At 42.7% G+C, this 20450-nt stretch overlaps 1 protein-coding gene across 7 annotated transcripts in view; it reads right to left on the bottom strand.

Moving 5' to 3' along the window:
* ETV6 (ETS variant transcription factor 6) overlaps nt 1-20450 on the bottom strand; it is a 285690-nt gene that overhangs the window by 50998 nt on the left and 214242 nt on the right. For all 7 annotated transcript variants that reach the window (XM_054526846.2, XM_024256860.3, XM_024256861.3 and 4 more), the window contains one exon: nt 4738-4902. In XM_054526846.2, the coding sequence (XP_054382821.1) occupies nt 4738-4902 (165 nt within the window). The remainder of the gene's footprint in view (nt 1-4737; nt 4903-20450) is intronic.

Genomic DNA, 20450 nt, shown 5'->3' with positions numbered 1-20450 from the left:
CCTCAATATATTTAGCAAATCCCCAATACAGTTTTGCTGAATTGAAGGAACTCTGAACATATGTTTCTTTCTCTTTTTTAGCATTGATAGCAAGTGAGTGTAACATGAATTAAATTGATAATAACTTGTGGGTTTCCTTGTTCAGAGAAAATAATGGGCACCTAAATCCATTCCACCTGAATGTCATGCAATGGATAACCCTAAGTAAGGGTTAATATAAATGCCAACCTTGTCTGTTCCTTCCTGTCAATGTGTTTTCTCAGAGTCTCAAAGTAGTCAAGTAATCAAATACCTCTCTGAATTTAAATCACTTCAGAACCAGTTAATGTGATAACTAGTAGCCCCAGGTCTTTGTAAAATTATTCTGTCCAGGTGAAGTTTTATAAAATTGGGATCCCTTCCATTTATTCTTTAACTTTACAAATGTTATAAATTTGTCATCTGTTATATCCTCCAACTGGGAGACTATTCCAAAGAAAATATCCCATTTGTCTTCAACCTTGAAATCTTCTGGTTAGAGACCATATAATTATTTAAAGCACATTGCAAATGTTCCCTGCTTTATCCTAAGGGTTGAAAATGGAGGATTCTTGTCCTGGAAGTAGATGCGATAAATGTAATTTGTTAAGCTGGTCAAAGAATATGGCATTCAGGGAGTCTACTGTATTTGACTTAAGGTATAATCGTATTTCAGGTAATTATAACTCATTGAGTCAAGTGCTCTCCTCTCTACATTGGAGAGTTGTGTTAAGGCATGTTGTTTCCATATATAGAGAGCACAGATAGCTACATTGTTTGCTAGAAACTTAACACTGTTTCAGTGTTGAAGTTGGGCTGAACTGTTAAGAATGGAAGGGAGCTTAGGATCCATGTGGTGAGAACTGCATTTTGTGGATGAGGAAAATAAGGCCAAGTGAAGTGATGTGATTTGTGAAGGGCCAGGTGTAGAAGCCAGGTCTGAGGACTTTCACTACACCAAACTGCTAAAGCAGAAAGCCCATGTCAGAAGAAACAGTGGCAAATGTTACATCTGGACAATAAACAGGATTTTCAATCTAGATCTTGCCCCTGCCTAAGGAGAATGCCTGTGGCCTTCCTCCTCTTGCTGAGTGACCCCTTCTTAAGATGGGTCTTCTCAACTCCAACTTAGTTGTCTTATAAACCCATTCACAATACTCCTGTGTTCTGTGATAAGTTTCCCTACAGGCCCTGCTGGCAGGCATCACCTTGAAATTCTGTCCACGGCTTTCTAGTGGGTGCCTTAATTAAATTACCTTCAGTATAAATTTATCTTTATCCCCAGCTCATAAAATTCTACATAATGGAGATGATGTATGATGCTCACATCTATTATTCCCAGCTCTGGCCTGCCTCTTGTTTTAGATGTACAACTGCAGATCAGGACAAGTCTTCTTGAATATCCTGGCATTGCTTGCTCAAAAATGAACTCTTACCACTATTTCCAAGTCAGCTCCCCATCTTAGCTAGCCACTTTGTGCCTGAGTATTATTTTGATCTCAATGATCCAGTCTGGGCTTCACTGCCTCCCATTAGGATCACAGCAAGGACACTCTAACTAGCTTTCCTGCTTTAAGTAAGCCAATGAATCTACCCTATGCACTGATGGCAAATGTCTGCTGCAAAAAGAGCTCCAATCATATTTCCCTAATCAAAACTTGCCAGTGGTTTCCAATTACCTGTAAAATAAAATCCAAACTTCTTAACCTGGGTAATCTCAAACTGGGTCATCATTCAACCTGCATCTGTTGAGTGCCACCTGGAAGCCATGCCCTGGTGTTAGGTACTGGAGACTTGGCGGCTTAACAGAACACAATCACTGCCCACATTGAACTTTCCACTCTAGAGGAGGGATCCGGAGTAGCAAACAATCAGCAAACAATGTATAACACTGTGTGTGTGTGTGTGTGTGTGTATGTGTGTGTGTGTGTATCTGTGTCAAGGGCCATGACAGAGGTAAAGAATGCTCTAAGATAAAGGAGGAACAGCAGCTAGCCCAGACGGAGGTAGAACAAGATGGGAGAAAGGAAAGTGGAGTAGAATTAGGGAAGTAGGGATGGGAGTCAAGAGAAGCCTTCCAGGAGACAGTCCACCAGTTTGAAACGTGAGGAGGCAATCAGACAAGCCGGAGAGGCATGGTGAGTGATGTTCGACCATGTTTCAAAGGGAACGTGCAGTCTTGTCTCTGAATTCCTCTTCCATGTACACCGGCCTACATCTCTTTCTTAACACACTTCCTCATCTCCTTCTTGTTTGCCTTTCAAAGTTTTCAAAGTCAGGCTCCATTACCTTGTCTATGAGGTTTGTTTGACAATCCAGCTAGAAATGGCCCCTCTAATCTCTGAACTCCCTTAGCCTGTACCTGTGTACCTCTGGCATAGAGCTGCTTGGTTAATACTCATGGAATGAATTTCTATTGCCACCTCCTAACTGATCTATATAGCACCTCACATCCATTCTAGTGCATCAGGCTTATCAGGCCTTCGTGCCTTTTCTGCCTCTTCTACTCATCAGGTGGGCATTCTCACCATCACCCAAATACACTTGGTGATGCTGTTCCAATTACCCTCTGCCTACTCAATCCCACCCATTCTTCATGGTCCAAACCAACTCCCTTCCTTCTCTCCCGAGACCCATGCTACTCTGCTCTCTCCCTCCTCCAGCCTTCTTTGGCCTTTAGATCAATGCAATCCTGCCTCTAACTGGACAGTAACTTCCTCGAGAGCAGCACCATCTTCCACACGGCCCACCTGACAAAGACTTGACAAAGTGGCAAGGAACTGCGGACAGATTTTCACGTATCTTTGTTCATAGCTTTGAGCAGAGAGAACCCAGTTTCACAAATAACGCTGAGAGGTCACTGTGGAGGAAAATAAACCAGCTATAAAAAGGTGCACCTGAGATAGGATGAAGGGGAAATTTATGAAGACTTGGGAGGAAAGCTTGCCCAAGGTCCAAGTCAAATCATGTCAAACCCCACCACTGTATTTTCCTTTGTTTGCTTTACATGAATGGTTTCATTGGAACACAAAGAGGTAGGGATTTTTCCTCCAGATATATAATGTTGCCTCTTTGAGTATAATATCTCTGAATTTCCACTGGAATAGAAAAGGGAAGTATTTTGTAATAAATTCAAAATAACTATTTAGGATAGTTTTATTTATTTATCTGGTTGTTTTATAGTTTTCTTATTGTGAGATTACATAAAGAATTGATGATCTGAGACAAAATGTTTCAGGTATGTTTGTGTCCCTTCTAAATTACTTGTTTTTGAAGATACAAACTTTCAAGTTTCAATAACATCTCTACTTTTGGGGAACTTCTTTAGCATTTCTTCATATAAACGGTCTGTGGCAACTGGGAAGAACAGGGGAGATACGGGTGCTGGGGCTTTATCTCATCTCCTGTAATGAGGGACGTTTCCTCATGACGGTTAGTTTATTAACTTCTGGCAGGTCTCCAGGAGTAAATAAAGGTTGAACGTAGTTAGGGACTATGCCAAGACCTTCTGCAGGATCCTCGCCCTTTGTCAAGTTACATCAGAGTCGAGGTCTGCAGTGGGATTCAGTAAAAGGAGGGCCTTGAGTACTTCAGTAATTAATCCCACAAGAGGCATAAACCTGAGACCACAGTTCCCCTTTGACATATGTAGTAGTTCCCAGACAGGTACCTTCTAAATATCCACAGGGTTTAGGAAATGAAACTGAGACAAATCTTTGAAGCCTTATCCACATGAGCAATACACTTTGCAGGCAGAGATGCTTGTTACTGAATTGAAATCTTCTAATGCATTCTCAGGAGCCCTTGATTAGACAAGCTTTCTGAGTCAGATGAGCCTGAGGAGACCTCTGCTTGTATTTTTTAGGATTTCTACAGGCTACAAGATGCATTACCTCAAACAAGTTCTACTTCTAAGGGAAACCACTTGAAGCCTTTCTAAACTGGCCTTGGCTACTAGGATCTCCCATTTCCCAGTCTTTATCTGCAGTTCCCCCATTTCTATTTTCTTTTCTAGCCCTTCTATGTCCTTCTCCTTCCTCTCTTTGTTTTCGTTTGAGCAGTCACAGCCTGCACTCACTCTCAGCTATCTCTTTTAGAGAGTCAAAAGGCCAGAATGGCATTTTTTTTTTTTTTTTTTCTGAGACAGGTTCTCGCTCTGTCACCTGGGCTGGAGTGCAGTGGTGCAATCTCAGCTCACTGCAGCCTCCACCTCTTTGGCCCAAGCAATCCTCCCACCTCAGCCTCTTGAGTAGCTGGGACTACAGGTGTGCACCACCACACTCAGCTAATTTTTAAAATTTCTGTAGAGATGAGGTTTTGCCACATTGCCCAGGCTGGTCTCAAACTCCTGGACTCAAGCAATTCACCCTCCTCGGCCTCCCAAAGTGCTGGGATTACAGGAGTGAGCCACCATGGCCAGCCTTCTTCTTTTTCTTCTTAGTGGCACAGTTAGAGCCTTTAAGTTCCAGTGTATGTAGGACTAAACTGGGTTCCTCTTCCTAAGCTTAAAATTCTCCCTCTTGGTCTGTAAACACTTCCTCTTCTTCCCGCAAACTGCCTCATGCCAGCATAATCTTCCTTCAACTTCCTTCCATCGTCATCCCTTCCTTGTGATGACTCACTGTTGGGATTTCTTGGGCCGGGTGAGGGATGGTAAAGACCAACCACTAACTAACAGCCTTCCCAAGTTGAGCATATGCCAAGAGTCCAGACTCTCACCTGAATGAGGAGATCGATAGCGAAAGTCCTCTTTGGTCAGCAGCAGGAGAGCTTTGCCATTCATTTCAAACGTGTTGCTGTCAATTGGCCTTAAAGAAAACTCATTTTCAGCCCACTTGAGCCACTGGGCTACGTCATCCCTGCTCCAGTAAATTGGCTGCAAGCCTGTTGGAGAGAGCATGAGGCAGAAAGAGAGAAAGGTCTTGTCAGTTAGACAGCTGGAATAAAGGGAGAAGCTCTCTGAATAGTTAACGAAATGAGTCTCCACATCTCAAGAGCCCTTATGTTCAACCCTGAGTCCCCTCTCCAGCCCTTGTTTGAGCCACCCCACTGGGGGCTTCTCCAAGCCCAGAAGCAGCCTCCAAGAGGAGTCCAGGGAGCAGTTTGTGCACCAAACCCTACTCTGGGGTGTGCTGTCAGATTAACTTTTTATTTAGAGGCAAAATGAGAAAAAGATCCTTTATGTGTTTAAGGGATGGTAGGTCTTAGAGACCTGCCCTTCCTTGCCCAGTTCCAGGGGCTGTTCCAGGGTGCCCACGGCACCCATAGGGGCTCAGAACTATGACACGTGTCAGTGTGGTTGGAGGGTCCTCAGATTCAGAGCTGATCTGATTGCAGCCCAGCGTCCTTCTGAAGAAAGAATGTTCCAGAGCTGAGCTTGACCTTCCAGAGCTGCCAAATAATGAAATGTTCCCTGAAACTTCTTCCAGGAAGAGCAATTCACTCAGCCTCTGGGAAACCATCAGGCTGGCCTCTGAGAATAAGAGGGCAAGGTAAGGATAAAAGGTCTTCTGCCTTTTTATTCTACTCACTGACATTAGAGCTTCCTGGTGGGGTGGTACTTGAACTCCGAGTAGGAACCCAGTGCGCAGGAGGAGGGTACAGAGCAGGGGCTGAGAGGCTGGCTCAGGTTGGCTCTCTGGGAGCCTGACTGTAAGTCTATAGTTTTATTTTATTTTGCTGCTGTGAGAAATCTTTGATAAGTTAGAACAGTGGTTCTCAAAATGTGATCTTGGGACCCATCAGGGTTCCCGAGACCTTTGTAGGGTGCCTATGAAGTAAAACATCTTATCATAACAATATTAATTATTTGCCTTTTTCGCTCTCATTCTTTCTTAGGTGGAATGTTCTAGAAGGCATATAACATGTGACCTTGCAACAGATTGAATGCAGAAACAGAGATGGGAGTCCAGCCATCTTCCATTAAGCCAGATTTTAAGAGACTTTCAAAAATTTATAACAATGCTACTCTTCTCACAAATTATTTTTGGTTTGGGAAAATATATTTTAAAATGTTTGCATTAATGTAGAGTTGGCTTACTATTTTACTTGCTAAATTCATAAAAATTTTGTAAATACCCAGGTTTAATTTATATAATAATATGGTAACTACAGATAACTATAACCCATATAAGCAAAAGCTCTTTGGGGTCTCCATTAATTTTTAAGAATCAAAAGGAGACATGAGACCAAATTTAAGAACTGCTGGGTCAGAAGAAGCTAGATGTTCAATGGATCTTCATTCTCTAAAATCACATGGTGTGAATCAATAGTTCAAATAGTTCAAATAGAGCAATGGCATCAGTGTTGCTAAGAGGAGCTTCCGTCTCTCACTATAAGTTACTTAAACTTGCTAAGAAGACTTCACAAGTGTGTTATAAAAGTGTCCCTCAGTTTGATCCTGGAAAAAATTACCTTTCATCCTAAACCAGGCATGCCAAAGAACAATCTGGTGTGCTATATGGGGCTGCTCTTCCTACCTGCTGAAGTGGGGAACAAACAGCTCAAATGCCCTGGAGAATGTCCAGGGCCTCTGGGCATGATTGTCTTCCAAGCGGCTCCTTTGCAAAGTGTAGTTTTGAGGAATGGTAGTTGGTTTCCTCTAAACCTGTGGAAGTCCCCTCAAAACCAAAACCCCTTTTTTGTAGTGCACCAAAAGAAGGACTACTGGGCACTGGAAATCATTAGAGATGAGCATTTAAGAGTTTTTTTCTTGGTGTTTTTAGGATAATTTTTTTTTTCACATGGAAACAAATTAGAATTTCAAATAATAATTTATGGTGCGTTACTGCTTTATGATCTTTAGAATAAAATACAGCCACTAAAGGTTTTTGTTTTTGACTCCTGACTGGCCAGAAAGTGATGCCTATTAAAAACAGTCCATGGATATGGGAAGTACCAGCTCTCTCCAATGACCTTGAAAACACGTATCTAGAATCACAGGGAGGTGGGAGTGGCAGTGATGGTTACTCAGCAAAATCTCAATTTTTGAACTGGTAAAAACCTTAAACCTAACTCCTTACTGTCAATGCTGTCACCTTTGAACAAGAATGGCACTGTGATTTGTTATTATGGACCTTCCTCTCCTTCACACAGGGAGTTCCCATTAGGGGACACATGTGAAGGTCTGGTTCCTTGGGCCTAGGAAGGTGCCTGGAGGTGAGAGGTCCAGAGAGCAGAAGATGCTCAGGCAGAAACAGGAAAAAGTACAGGGTGGCTTATTGGAAACATGGGCCCCAAAGCAAATACAGAACTGAATCCCGCTTGGGAGGGGAAATGAGAGTAAAATGCTGAAGTTTCTGCAGAGGACACACTGCAATGGAGGAAGGTGGGTGAGAAGGGGGTGGGGGATGCAAGTAGTAATTTGAGGTTCTTTATATTCTATGGAAGAAAATACTCATGAGTAATCTTTTCCCTAAATACAAGAAGAGTCACACTCCAAACAGCTCTGCCGGTTAAGCACAACAGTTTCTCTTTTCACTTCCCATTAACGTCTCCCACAGCCCAGTCACTGAAGCAACCAGGGCCACCGTGTGGAAACCCCCTCACCAGGAACCGACGCGAATGCCCTGGGCTTATGTACAAGAGGAACCCAGCAAGTTACAGGGGAGACTGCGGCGATCCCAGCAGTCATACAAAAGTGATCTTGACAGAGCAAGCCACCTGCTCGAGGCCACTCAATACATTTATCAGCGTCGCTGCTCTTCCTTTAGCATAAAGAGAGAAGTAGGTGGACACGTTCACCGAACTGGAAAGAGGCTGGATAAACTTTGGTGTTCAAAGTCAAGTCCTACTGTTATTTCCTTTTTAATTCAATAGAATAAAAAGGTTGTGGTGTAGAATTGAGGGCGGAAAAAGCCCCTTTTCCTTAAACCTAAAGCCCTTAAGACCTTGTGTGTTAGAGTGTCTAAATGGAATAGAGCCTTGCACCTGGAGGCAATTCTAATCAGGCTGATTTAATTTACTTAATAGTCATTTACTAAGCACTACTATGCACCTAGTACTGCTCTAAGCACTTTATATGAGTAGACATTAGCTCATTCAACTGCATGCTCACACAACCCTATGATAGGGATTCAGATTAGGAAACTGAGGCCCAATGCATTTAAGGGACTTGCCCAAGGTCACATAACCCTAGTAATGAGAGAAGTGGAGATCTGAACCCAGGCAATCTGGTTCCAGAACCTGTGCTCTTATCCATCACACTGCACTTCAACATGCATGTCCCATCCAGATCCAGAATTGAGACTGGTTTTGAACATCCATTAGAGATTCAAAAAAGACTGAGTGAATTGACTCCTACCCATCCAAGACTTAGATCCTTGGAGACTTTCTCAAATTATCAACAGACTAAAAATATAGCCAAAAAATCTGTAGATCCCTGGAGAAGTAGATTTATAAATGGGAAAAGGAGGGAGGTGTAGGTGGGACTCTGCTTTTAATGCATCCAGGAATAAAGTCCTCCCTTCACAGGCTACTTGCTCCCAGGCACTCATGGGTGCTTGGTCTTGAGAGTCTTACACGGTTCACAGCTGCAAATGGAACAGAGAAGCTGCAAGGGCAGAATGAGGGAGGCACATACATAACTTGCTTTATTTACGGCCATCTCTTGCAACTTTAATTCAACAAAGTCAAAGAATATAGATGTTAATGATGATTAGGAAAAGGAAAAAAAGGAGAGAAGGAGAGAGACTATTACTCTGCACCTATATTGTACTATTCCCTGTGCACATAGCGTGCCTCTTGAGGGCCATTTCCTAAGATCAGCATTTTTAATGCCAATTAGTTTCAGAGAATATTTGAAAAGAATTTTGTACAGAGAAAGTGAACTGCTGTGATTAAGAAAGTTACTAAAAATTCTACTGGACTTCTCCCCTCTCCCGAGTAGGTCAAGTATATGGTGTCATATCCTTCAGTGACACACCCAGGCCCTTAAACTTACTTCTAATATTTCTTCAATTCCATGCTTTAACGGGTAGCCGCATTCATCAGTACATTTTGACCCTGTTTCAGACTTTCTGAGATGTTCTTAAACTAATGATGAAAAACATGTTGGGAGACAGGAGCCTGGATTTTATTCCCAGATCTGCCGTGAATTAACATTTGATTCTGGGCAGGCTACTCAGCTTCTCTGTGGCTCAGTGACTTCATGTGTAAAATGACGGGCTTAGAGTATGTGATCTCTGTTCCCTTCAGGGTTTAATGTAGTCAGTATACTCCTATTTAATTTGAATCCAAAAAAACAAAGAATACAGATACAGCCAGGATCTTTTTCTACAGAATTACTCCATGGCCGTGACCCTGAGATTCTGTAACTTCCTGAAGGATCTTCTGAATCACAGAAGACAGACTAATGCCTAAGAGTGTTTCATTATATTCTAATTCTTGGAAAAGTTATAACCTAGCTATGGCAATAATCAACACAACTGCTTGCATCGGGGTAGTACTGCAGAGTTGATAAGGTGCTTTCATACATATTACCTCATGCAATTCTCACAAAAGCCCAGTGAAGTCTGTTGCATTCTCATTTCAGTTTAATAGATAGAAAACACAGGGCTGAGTCATCAGGTGATTTTATTGATTTGAGCAACACTCAGTTCAAGCTTTTCTGCTACAGTAGCCATTCAGCAAAACCACTCTTTATCCAAACTTTCTGTATAAACAGGAATTTGCTCTAGGTTCTACGTGCTGGAGACAGAATCATAAAATGTGAAAGATGGAAGCTGAAGCCTGGAAGTTAAGAGACCGACTTAGGATCAACCTGCCCCTGATCCCCCGACTTTTCCCAACATCCCATGTTGTCTCATAACTTGATTCAATGACCCACACCAATTTTGTAACCCTCAACACAGTGAGGACAGTTATCACGTCCTTGCTTAGTCATTTTGCCTCCAGATGAGACGTCCTTAATTGGTCCAAAGATAACTCCTCCACTGCGGTTTGTAGACCCTTACCAACGTGCCTGCCTCCTCCAGAGATCTTATGTGGCTTCAATTCCTAAATGCAGCAGTAGGAACAGGACTAGCATTTTTCTTTCTCTGGACAATATACTTCTATTGATAATAACAGCTAGCAATTATTGGACATTTACACTGAATCTTATCACTGCAATGATTATTATTCTTTTTTTACAGATGAGAAAACCATAGCACACAGAGATGGAAGTGGTGGTGCCATGACAGAGATCCAGGTGGTCTAGCTCTACAGTCTCAACTCTTAACACCCCACCATAGTGCTTTTTCTGTAGCCTAATAACAGCAATGCACTTACTTGTAAGCAAGTGATTGCTATGTGCCAGGAGTCACTCTAAATGCTTTGCATATGTAACTCATTTAATCCCTGCAACAATCCTGTAAGGCGGGAACGATCCCCATTTATGGAGGAGAAAACTAGAACACAGGGAAGTTAAATGACTTGGCCAAAGTCACTCATTCAGGAAATGGAAGAGCTGACATTTGAATCCAGGTGATCTGGCTCCAAGCCCACGTTAAAAACTACCTAACTCTCTAAGCTTATTTGGTGTTCCGGCAGGACATCAAATTAAATTTATGACTAAATTTTAAAAAGAAAAAGTTTCACAGTAGTTCAGCATGCAGGCACTGACCACAAGCATGGAACCTCTATTTCCCAGCTGTGTCACCTTGTACAAGTTACTTAACCTCTCTGTGTATTGCTGGCATCAACTGAAAAATGAGGACAACTTGCAACCTGTGAATTAAATATCATTGAATCATAGATAATGTACTTACACAATTTTCAGACGATATAAAACTAGTGTAGAGTAAAATTATACAAATGATGATACGAAACACACAGGCCAATATCTGGCATAGAGCAATCACTTAATAAACATAAGCTATTGCTTTTGTACTGTTATTATTATAATCACCTTTATAATCTCACCCTCCTGCACATATATAGCTAGCACTTGGAACCCAACTGTAAGAATGTATATTAATTGATATTACATTTTATCTTATTATTTTTAACCATCATCCCAGCCTGCTGCAGTCTCTCCAGATTTCCATCTATTTCAGCATCTATACTCTATAATTTCACATCATCTGCAGCTTTGCTAAGCATCTGTCACCTCCACAGGTTACTGACAAAGTGCAGAACATATAGGGCTGAGATGGGAGTACCCTGGTGACACACCAGTCACCTCCTTTTGGATGGATACTGATCAAGTTATTGACTCCTTTTGGGAGGAGTTGTTCAATGATCAATCCATCTAAATACTCTGGTTTTTGGACATTTTCCAAGCTCATCCATGAAAGCACCATCAGAAATTCAATGAAACGCCTTCCTGATATCCCGAAATACAGCAACTGCAACACTTAGAGCAACCTTATTAAAGAGGATGAGGAGAGAGGATGAGGAGCAGATGGCTGGCTCCAAAGTGATAATGTCTTCCACTCATAACATGTATGTTTGAAAATCTGTCCCGAATTTCATCTGGAAGTTCCATCAGGTTAGCTGTTTTGTTTCATACACACATTTTCCCCAGCTTCTCTTCCTAAAATCAGGTTACCAACAGTTCATATTCTTTTAGTACAGCTTCCATTTCCCACAACCCTGAAGGATCGCTGCCAGTGGCTTATCTTTCACCCCTCTGAGTTCTCGACCCTGGGATGTCATTTGTCTGGGCCAAGAGCCTTGCATTTATTCAGAACAACTTAGTTTGCTTTTACAATCAATTCACCCATCTCAGGCTTCAATTCCCTTCTGTCAATGTTTGCACTACCTGTTTCAGTCTGACAATCATTCTCCTTCATGGAAGAGAGAAAGAAGTTGAACAGTTTTGGTTTCTTTGCCATTTGCTGATGTTACCCCATCCAACCCCATCAGCAGGCTGACATCATGCTTATTCTTATCCTGTTGCCCACACTTATTGTTTTCTTAAGCGTATTCCATGGTTTTCAGCTCACTTACGTTTTAAAATTCTAGAGCTAAGAAACTCTCCTTTATATGTTTCTTTTCATTAAGTTGCTTTTTCATCCATTATATACATCTTTTTAAAAATCGGAGCTCATTAGACTGGTACTCACAAAACAGTGAGAAGATAAATTGGCATCATCTCTCTGGCAAACAACTTAGTGATATTTTAAGAACCCTGTAAATGTTAACTTCTCAGAATCTACCTTAAAGAAATAACTTAGTATGTGGAAGAATCTTTCATGCACAAAGATGTCTATTGCAGTGTTATTTTTAATAATGAAAAACTAGGAACAGCAATAAGGAAATAGTTAAGTAATAGTTACTGACAATATCGATGATAGAAAATTAATGCAGCCAGTAACATGATAAAGAGTACGTATTCATATTGAAAAATAGTATGTGTACATATATAATGATCTCAATGCATAGAAAATACAATAAAACATAAAAATATTCAAAGCAATTGACACTCAGTAAAATTGTAGGTGATATTCCCTGCCTCCTTTTCCTTTTTTCTTTCTTATTTCTCATTCTCTATTAAGCATGTTTTACTTTTATATTTAAAAAACTATTTAAGGGCTGGGTGTGATGGCTCACATCTGTAATCCCAGCACTGCGGGAGGCCAAGGCGGGTGGATTGCTTGAGGTCAGGATTTCGAGACCAGCCTGGCCAACATGGTGAAACCCTGTTGCTATTGAAATACAAAAATTAGCTGGGTGTGGTGGCAGGTGCCTGTAATCCCAGCTACTTGGGAAGCTGAGGCAAGAGAATTGCTTGAACCCAGGAGGTGGAGTTTGCAGTGAGCCGAGATTGCACCACTGCACTCCAGCCTGGGCAACAGAGTGAGACTCTATTTCAAAACAAACACACACACACACACAGACACACACACACACACACACACAGACACACACACACACACACACAACTATTTAAAAATTGAGCTCATCAGAGAATATCCCCAATATTGCCTCATCAGTTTCTTTAGTTGTCTCCCTTCCTTCTTATTCCAATAACGGTCATGTGCAGTTGATAAGTCAGGATTTCATTTTCAAGAGCAGCCCAAATGACTCTGAGTTGTGTCTCAGCATTCGGATCATGAGATCATAAATACTTTTCCCTACATTTTAAAAATTTGCCTTAAGTCAAGAAAACACATCTGTTCTTGTCTCTCATTTCCCTTCCCCAATCCTAAGATCATGTTTTTATTCTCACCCTCTGCTATCATTTCTACTTTTCCAGACAATTCCTCATTTGTCAGATTTGAGTGCAAATTAGCAATGCTCCTCAATACATCTTCCACCTTCTGGGAGATGAAATTGTGAATTGTTAGGTACATGTGTTAAGAGTTAACATGTCCACACATGTAGCTGAAGGGGATTTTGCAGTGATTCGCACACGGTGCCTGGCACATAACAGTCCCGAGGTAATGCCAGACTGTACAGCCAAAGATTTCCATTCCTAGGCAGTCCACATCTGAGCCAGCTCTGCAGTCTGTGATTGGCACCCCTCTCCTCCCCGACACATCTGATCACTTACTCCAGCTCTGGCTTTGATGGTCAGGACACTCAGCTCTGTGCAGTTCAAAACATTACCAGATGCTTCCGCATCCATGTCATGCCATCATCTATTCTGCGAGAGCTGGCACAACTGTATTTTCAGAAGAAACTGAAGCTCAGAGAGATCAAGGGACTTTCCCAAGGTCACAATGAACCTAAGACCAAAACTCCAGCTCCAGGCTTTCTGTATGACCCAGTGAACTTCCTCTGGGTTAAAGGAAATAATGGATGTAAAAGCCCCTTACACTCTAAAATGCACTGTAAAAATGCAAGGGAATGAGGAATAATAAACCATAAACTCAACTTCTCATGGCAGGCCTGGTCTAGCTGCAGATCTCGAATTCTGCTCGGTGCCCACAGAGCACCTTCTGACCTCTGCTTGCCGAGGGCAGGGTTTACTTAGAATTCTTCCCTGTGTACTCGGCCCTTCAAAAGAAAACCAAGTGTCCTCAGAGCCCTTCAAGCTGCTTCCCAGAGGCACGTTTCCGGAGACTTTTCTGCCTCCTTTCCCTTCCCCACCGGCCCGCTCTCTGCAAATCTGCTCAAAACCCCCAGGCCAGCCTTGGATGCATTTTGACAAGCTCCACATCTCACTCCTCTGGGTCTGCCTCTAACCTTGAATGTGCTATCTGACCAAAGCTGATTTCTGCAAACAAGTTCTGTCACTAGGGAATTGGAAGTTCCAAAACATTTCCTATTTCTGTCCTCAAGGTTAGCCTGTATCTCAGCACTAAGTTTCCAAGCGGAGGTTGGAAGGTTATACTCATGTCTTTCAGCCTGAAGTCCAAGAACAAGAACGCTCTATGTTCATGTTCAGATCCAAAGTCACAGTCAATTCCCTCGAATGATGTTTTTTCTTATAAACTTCATTTTGTGGATTTTTCTGACTTTTATCTAGTTTTAGCTACAAAGGGGTTTTTAGCAGAAAACCTGTTGACAGCAAAACTGACCCAGAGCTTGCCACTCAGCCTCACAAACACGACTTAGAAGATTTCTTCTCATTTTTGCTTCTGGGCAGCAAGCCCGATGTGGTGAGAGCCATGTAGCATTTTAGATCAGACCTTGGGTTTCGGAGTCAAATTGTCCTGGGTTAAAATACTAGCCGCACCACTTACTAGCGCTGGGTTAGTTACGTGTCTGAATCCGTTTCCCCAGCAGTAAGATGGAGTCCAGAATAGTACTTACCTCTTAGGGCAAATGTGAGCATGAAATGAGGTGATCCCTATAGAGATGCTGCACAGTACCTGGTACGCAGCAAGTGCTCAATGCATTTTGGGGGGTTGGGTAGGGCAAGGACTGGATAGTAGATGAGTTGTACTTTGTCCCATGTCTCCAGAAGACCAAAATACTTTCAGCAGCTCCCTGGAGCTACAGAAGCTGCAGCAAGCGTTCTTGGAAGGTGCGTGATGGCTCTGGCAGGAGCTATGAGGCCCAGTACAGTGCTTTGAGGAGGGGACTGAATTGTCATCGTGCAGGCTGGGAAAATGGCTCAGGTGGGGTTGCAGAAAACAGCCTGGATCAGGGAGAGGTTGGAGGAAAGAAGACAGAAGGAGGTGCCCACTCAGACCCCAGGCTAGGCTGAGGCAAGTAAGACATTTGCCTCAGGTGCAAAATTTAAGGGATGCCTTTAAAAAGTTTCAGTAATCAAGATGAAGTCATGTAACACAATATTTTAAAAATCAAAATTAATGCAGAAAATGTATGGTGACCTAAGCATCAACATTTTAATTAAAGTCCACATCAAAAAAAAAAAAAAAAAGATAATGGGGAGGGGACAGCAATAAGGGAGTGGGGAAGAGATTAGAGCAAGTACTTCTCAGCGTTAGGAAGAAGGTACAGGATTCTTTGAGAATTCAGCCAGAGTTCATAAACCCCTCTTCAAAATGCACAGGCACATGCACACAAATATTTGCTTGTGATTTCAAAGCTTACAGACTACCTCAAGTTTATCCATGGATCCCTGGAGAATCCGTTTAGTATTTTTTTTAGTCTCATGTATGCAAATAGTTCTGACAATATGTACCTATGATGCAATGCGAAAACCAAATCAGGTTTGAGAAGAGAGATATATGTCTCTCCTGATATTTCAGGGAGAAAAACAGAAAAGAGACAGGAAGGGTGCCCTCTTCTCACTTAGAAGTGGGGGTACAATGAAATGTTTGAGCTGTCATTTCTTTATTTGAAACACACGTTCCTGACCTTAAATAAGGAATGTCCCTTCTTCAGTTATTGTAGACATCATTGCTAACATATTGAAAGTTTTTCTTCATAGTAGTTAGGGTCAATCACTGCAAATAACCTTAATTTATGTACAATGAGGCAACTTGGCTATGCAAGGAGAGATACTATACAAGGATGAGTTTCTAAAGCAAAGAGGCATTAAGGCAGCATTTCCTATACCGCAGGGCAGAAAGGTCATTTTTATTATCAAACTTACCGATATGTATGCTTACAAAGAAGCCTGAGTTTAACAAGAAAAAAAAAAAGTAGGAAAATAGATATTAAGAGTTGAAATGTTCCTCAAACAGATTTATTGAGAAATCGAAACTGCTGGAGGAAAGTTGGTGCAAGAATGTTTGTAATCCTCAGCGGAAATGGATGGGGTACAGAGAACATAAAGATCCTGTGGGATTTGCACGATTCACAGAACATGGATACTCTCCTGAGGGTGCCTGAATAAAGAAGGATGAAAATTATTTCCCCTCCTGCTCTTTTAAACCGCACATGGACCATCTCTGGTGCCCGACACAGTCTGCAGAACATTCCTTTGCAAAGTGTAACCAGAGTAAAACTCATTCTCATTCTGGACAGGGACCTGATCTGCCCATCACTTGCACAGAGGAGGCTTGGCTTTGTGTGGCTCAGCTGTGCCTGTTCCCATCCCTCTCGGGTGTCTCTATTCTCCTGCGAAATTTTAAAAAGCCTCTTCTCAGGATGGAGACAGTCCTGATAATCACTGAATTCCAGGAGGTGGAGGTGGACAGGAGGTGTGGGGGCAGGGCACGGGGGCTGGGAGAAGGGAGTGTGAAAGAGGTGTTGAACTTTTACATGAACAGACCTCAGAAAATACACATAGGGCCCCAAAGGCAGATCTGACCTACAACACCTCCAAAGCATGGCTTTTCTAGAAGATGCTGTCTTTTAAGGAGAATTCCACTGCACCCCCTTCTTCCTTAGCCTCTTCCCTGGCTCTTTGGAGAGTGCTTCCAAGTACTTTCAAAGGCCCGGTTGGTTGCCTTTGGGTGTCGAATCTACCCTCCACCAGAAGGCTGTCTGGGCTGCTGCTGATTCAGCATTACGCGGGGCAGACTGCTGTGACACACAGGCAGGATGAAATCATTTTAATAGCGTTGCTGACGCCTCATGAAACAAACAAACAAAAAAACAAACTTGGAGAAGCAACTTCTATTTAAAGATAATTGTGTTGCATTTGTGTGTGTGTGTGTGAGACAGACTTCTCTCTATTCTATTCTACCTCATCCCCTTATTCCTCCTTTCTGAGGACATTCATAGGGAAATGGCTTTTATAGACCTATCAATTAAAAAGCTGTAACCTTTTTTCTCACCAGTTATTAATATATTCTCTAGTATTAGAGTCGTAAAGGTTACTAATCCCCTGGCTTAAGACGGTCACTTGGAGTCAGGAAAGCTAAACATCACCACAAACCGAACCCCGTTTCCCCTTCCAGGGCCACAGATACGTAACTGGATGTCTCATGCTTTGTCCCTGGGCTCCTCTGAGATTCCAAGGCTCATTCTGGGAGGCCCTCCCTTGCTGCAGAACACTTTTCTCCTTGGCTTTGTCACCCCACCTGGGATTTTACATTATTCATTCATTTGGATGAAAGCATGAAGATCTCTGTACCAGAGGAAGCAGGCAAAAGGAAAATGATAAATCAATACAGGCTGTTCACACTCAGCTTTGGTGGGCAGTCAGATGAATGAGTGGGGAGGAATGAGTCAGGTGACCCTCGAGTTTTAAGGGCAGACTCCCAAGTAGGTGGCAGGGGTCCTGAAGGCAGGATGGTAGGGGTGACAAGAGGTAGGAGCCCTCACTCCCTTCGGCCCGTCATCATTCATGGCTTACGGTTCTTCAAAGGTGCTTTTCATTCTGTGCTGGAAAAGGTATGAGTGTTACAATACAGATATGAATATTCTGAGTTCTGGAGAGAGGCCGATGTCTGTTTTTTAACTTTGACATGGGAGTCTGGAAAATCTGTGAAGAGCATGAGTGGCTCATCACGGATGGAGCAAGTAATGCTAATCCACCAAGTGCAAAAATGCTCCCCTGAGGTTGGGCAGAGCGTGAGAAGGGGTGAGGTCTCTGGGTGGTCTGCAGGCTGGCCTCCTGCTATCCTACTATTTGTAAAAGCATGCTGTTGGCCAGGTCCTGTGGCTCACACTTGTAATCTCAGCACTTTGGGAAGCCAATGTGAGAGGATTGCTTGAGGCCAGGAGTTCGAGACCAGCCTGGGCAACATAGCAAGATCCCCATCTCCTTGAAAAACAAAATAAATTAGTCAGGTGTGGTAGTGCATGCCTGAAGTCCAAGCTACTCAGAAGGCTGAGGTGGGAGAATTGCTTCAGCCTAGGAGTGGCTGCAGTGAGCTATGAGTATACCACTGCACTCCAGCCTGGGTGACAGAATGAGGCTCTGACTTTAAAAAAAAAAAAAAAAAAAGCATGCTTTCTACTTTTGTTGGCAAGAATTGCTAACTTGATGGAAATGTTTAAAATCTCTTTTAACCACGTTATAATAAAATGAAAAAACGAAATTCAAATCCTGTTTTTGTCACTTACTAGCTCAGTGACTGGAGAGGGCTGAATGTTGGCTGCCAAATAGAAATGTCCACGTCCTAATCCCCAGAACCTGTGAATAAGACCTAATTTGAGAATGGCTCTTTGCAGATGTCATTAAGTTAAGGATCTCAAGATTATGCAGGTGGGCCCCAAATTCAATGACAGGTGTCCTTATATGGAAACAGAAGAGAGACGCAGAGGAGAGGAGACGGCCATGTGAAGACGGGCAGAGACTGGAGCGATGCAGATGAAAGCTTGCTTTGTGGTTTTTTCCCCAGAGACTCCTATGACCCACGTGTTGAAATTTCTTTGCCTTTCTTCAATATTTGTCACTTTTTCTTGAGTTGTTTTTAAAACATTTGTTTCTTCTTTAAAAAATTTCCTGCTTCCCCCTTGTGTTTCTCTTTTAAAAAGTCACCTTTTGTAAAGATTCATCTTGTATTCTTACTAGTTTACTCTTCATTTCTGAAATGATTTTTCTTTTACTTTTAATTCTTCCCAGAGTTCTGTCATTTCATTTGGAAGTTTTTCCCATTCTGATTGATGTTGTGTTTGCCCCACACTTCGTATCTTTTTCTTCTTACCTTTTAGCTCATTTGGAGGTAAATAGGGTTTTGAATTGTTCTAATGGCATGTTGTTTTGGCACACTTTCTTTAGGGATGCTATTCTGCTCCTTCTGTTCCTTTATCTTATAAAAACTTTGTGTAGGATTTGACCTCACTACTTTTCTGTTGCTCATTTTCATCTGAAGACAATTTTCCGAAATTTTTATGAAATGGCATGGTTCCAGCCTTAGCAAACCCTCTCTTCTATTGTTTTCATGTAGCATTCAAATAAATGGCGGCTGGCTTTCTGAAATCTCCTGGTTCTGTTTCCTTTGGGAGACCTTGCATCTAAGTCTCTGCTGCTAATACCCTTTTCTTTTTCTTTTTTTCTTTTTTTTTTTTTTTGAGATGGAGTCTTGCTGTGTCGCTCAGGCTGGAGTGCATTGGCGCGATCTAGGCTCACACCGACTTCTGCCTCCAGGGTTCAAGTGATTCTCCTGCCTCAGTCTCCTGAATAGCTGGGATTACAGGCATGCGCCACCATGCGTGGCTAATTTTTGTATTTTTAGTAGAGATGGGGTTTCCCCATGTTGGCCAGGCTGGTCTCGAACTCCTGACCTCAGGTGATCCACCTGCCTTGGCCTCCCAAAGTACTGGGATTATAGGTGTGAGCCACCATGCCTGGCCGTCCCTAACCTTTTCAATGTGCCTCCACTCCCAGCAGCTTCTCCACAGCTATCCTGAAAGCTGGCCATCAACGTGGCTGGTTAGTTGCAGAGTTCACAGGGACCAGAGAACTCTACACCTTTCAGACCTCCTTGACGCCACTTGCCCCCACTACTATGGGAATGAGCAAAACCACTCCCACTTTCAGACTTTCTGGTGAATACCTCTTGGTTATTTTTGGGTTTTCCCTGTTCCAAAGGCTACCAAAAGTCCCATTAAGGTGGGACTTGGGGATGTCTCGTCACTGGGTTTTGGTTTGGCTATTGAGTTGCTCTGCTCTTCCATGGGGATTCTGAGAATTACACTGCTGCTGCCTGTGCTGTCCTCCCAGACTCTGTCACTGAAGACTTCATGCTGGGAAACACAGAGCCCCTTTGGAGTCTCACAAAAAAGAGCGCCAATCTTCTGGTTCTCCTAGTGAATCACTGCTGGGTTTTGTGGCAGTAAGTGAAAGAACTGTGATAACTAATCTAAGGGGTCTCTGGCCCCACCAAAGGGGGTTACAGACCAAAGTGCAGGAACCTCTGCACTCTAGAAACAGAGACAACAACCAGAGGGGATACACAGGAAGAATCAAATGGCTGAGAGCCTCAAAGGGCACTGGCAGTCAAGGGGGGCTGAATGGCTTCTCCCAGTGAAAGAACTAAGGAACGATTCTAGCAAAGATGAAACATCGAAATAGAAGGAATTACTGGCCAGGTGCGGTGGCTCACACCTGTAATCCCACATTTTGGGAGGCCGAGGCAGGTGGATCACAAGGTCAGGAGTCTGAGACCAGCCTGGCTAACATAGTGAAACCCCGTCTCTACTAAAAATACAAAAAGTTAGCCTGGCCTGGTGGTGGGAGCCTGTCATCCTAGCTA

This window comes from Pongo abelii, chromosome 10, assembly GCF_028885655.2.
Source record: "Pongo abelii isolate AG06213 chromosome 10, NHGRI_mPonAbe1-v2.0_pri, whole genome shotgun sequence".
In the NCBI taxonomy this organism is placed as follows: domain Eukaryota; kingdom Metazoa; phylum Chordata; class Mammalia; order Primates; family Hominidae; genus Pongo; species Pongo abelii.
The sequence above is the reverse complement of the archived record's forward strand: the minus strand, read 5'-3'. Positions and strand labels throughout refer to the sequence as shown.